We start from the raw sequence: 1,477 nt of genomic DNA, 5'->3' as shown, positions 1-1,477 counted from the left end.
TTTTTATTTTTTTAGAAATTTAAAATAAGTTCTTCATTTAGTACAGAAAGTATGCAAACACAGCCATCAGAGTCTTTAAAAATGTACAAAATTTTATTTTAATAAATTATTTTTTATTATTTTATTTTATTTACCTTTGATTTTCAGCACTGAAAACATACCCCATACCCATTTATTTTATTTTATTTTAAAATTTAACTTAATTTTTTTTTTTCATTTGTACTTTTTTAAATGTTGTACCTTTCTGCAAAATAGAGTTAAAACCTACTTTAATTAAATTACATTTTATTTTATTTTCAGAGCTAAAAACATCCCCCATATCTGTGTACTTAGGACCACATAGTATGCAAAAACTAGTTTGCCAGATCACTTGTGCTTGTGTTTTCAGGGCGACGTGGCGAACGAGGTGGAGACGGAGCAGATCATCCACGACGCTTCGGTCATGTCGTTGACGGCGGGCAGTTTCTCCTCCTGTGTTCAGGTCCGAGGCTCGGTTCCTCTGTACTGGTCCCAGGACATCTCCACCATGATGCCCAAACCACCCATACGCTGTAAGAGCCACTTCCTGTCCATGACCTCACCACTACTTCCTGTTTATTTGCTCAAAACGGTGCCTTCACCCTCCTTCAGGACAGGGAGGGACGTTTTCTAAAAGAGAAAAAAAATCTGCTAATTGTTTGTTTGGTCAGTTTTTAGGAGCTCGAAGCTACAGACATGAATGATTTTACAGGTTCTTTAAATGTGCAATGTTAGATTTGAACTTTCAGAAAGTGTGTCCTGTATAAAAACATCTAGTCGGACGCTGAAATGCCAGATTTTGAATACGGATGTTTTCATGATCCTGGTTTATATAGATGAACCGTCTCTGACCCCAAAGTCAGACAAAACAAAGTCTGCGCCCGGTTCACACTGATGCACATTCATGTGTGGTTGATGCTGTGTGTGTGTGAGTCAGCATTGTTGATTTATCATGATTTTATAATTTTACAGTTGCTTTACACATGCAATGCTGCAAAATACAGCTAAAACCTACTTTTTTTAATTTTATTAATTTTAATACATTTAAGTACATTTTATTTTATTACTTTTATTTATTAATTTTTTTTGTACCCTTCTGAAAAATACAGTTAAAACCTGCATGTTTTATTTTATATTTTATTTTTTTTAATTATTTTTATTATTACTATTGTTATCTTTTGTACCCTTCTGCAAAATGTAGTTAAAATACTTTACTTATTATTTTAAATGCTTATTTATTATTTTATTTATTTATTCCTTTTTTTATGGGAGTGTTTTCCACATACCATGCTGCAAAATACTGCAAAAACATAACTTTATTTTTAATTTAATTTATTTATTTTAATAATTATGTTTTTCTTTGAGCCTTCTGCAAAACACAGTTAACTGTTATTAGTTCCTTTTATTTTTTCAATTTTATATATTTTTTATTTTGTACTCTTCTGCAAAATAGATAAAA

At 31.1% G+C, this 1,477-nt stretch overlaps 1 protein-coding gene across 1 annotated transcript in view; it reads left to right on the top strand.

Moving 5' to 3' along the window:
• The first annotated feature begins 252 nt into the window (after positions 1 to 252).
• Positions 253 to 1,477, top strand: part of LOC107579001 (polyphosphoinositide phosphatase-like) — a 5,332-nt gene continuing 4,107 nt past the window's right edge. Inside the window, exon 1 of the mRNA XM_016264893.1 lies at positions 253 to 551. Within this exon, the coding sequence (XP_016120379.1) occupies positions 443 to 551 (109 nt within the window). The 5' untranslated portion in view covers positions 253 to 442. The remainder of the gene's footprint in view (positions 552 to 1,477) is intronic.

Source organism: Sinocyclocheilus grahami, unplaced genomic scaffold (assembly GCF_001515645.1).
Source record: "Sinocyclocheilus grahami isolate Dianchi unplaced genomic scaffold, SAMN03320097.WGS_v1.1 scaffold13423.1, whole genome shotgun sequence".
NCBI classification, from domain to species: Eukaryota; Metazoa; Chordata; class Actinopteri; order Cypriniformes; family Cyprinidae; genus Sinocyclocheilus; species Sinocyclocheilus grahami.
This window is presented reverse-complemented; position numbering and strand designations above follow the sequence as displayed.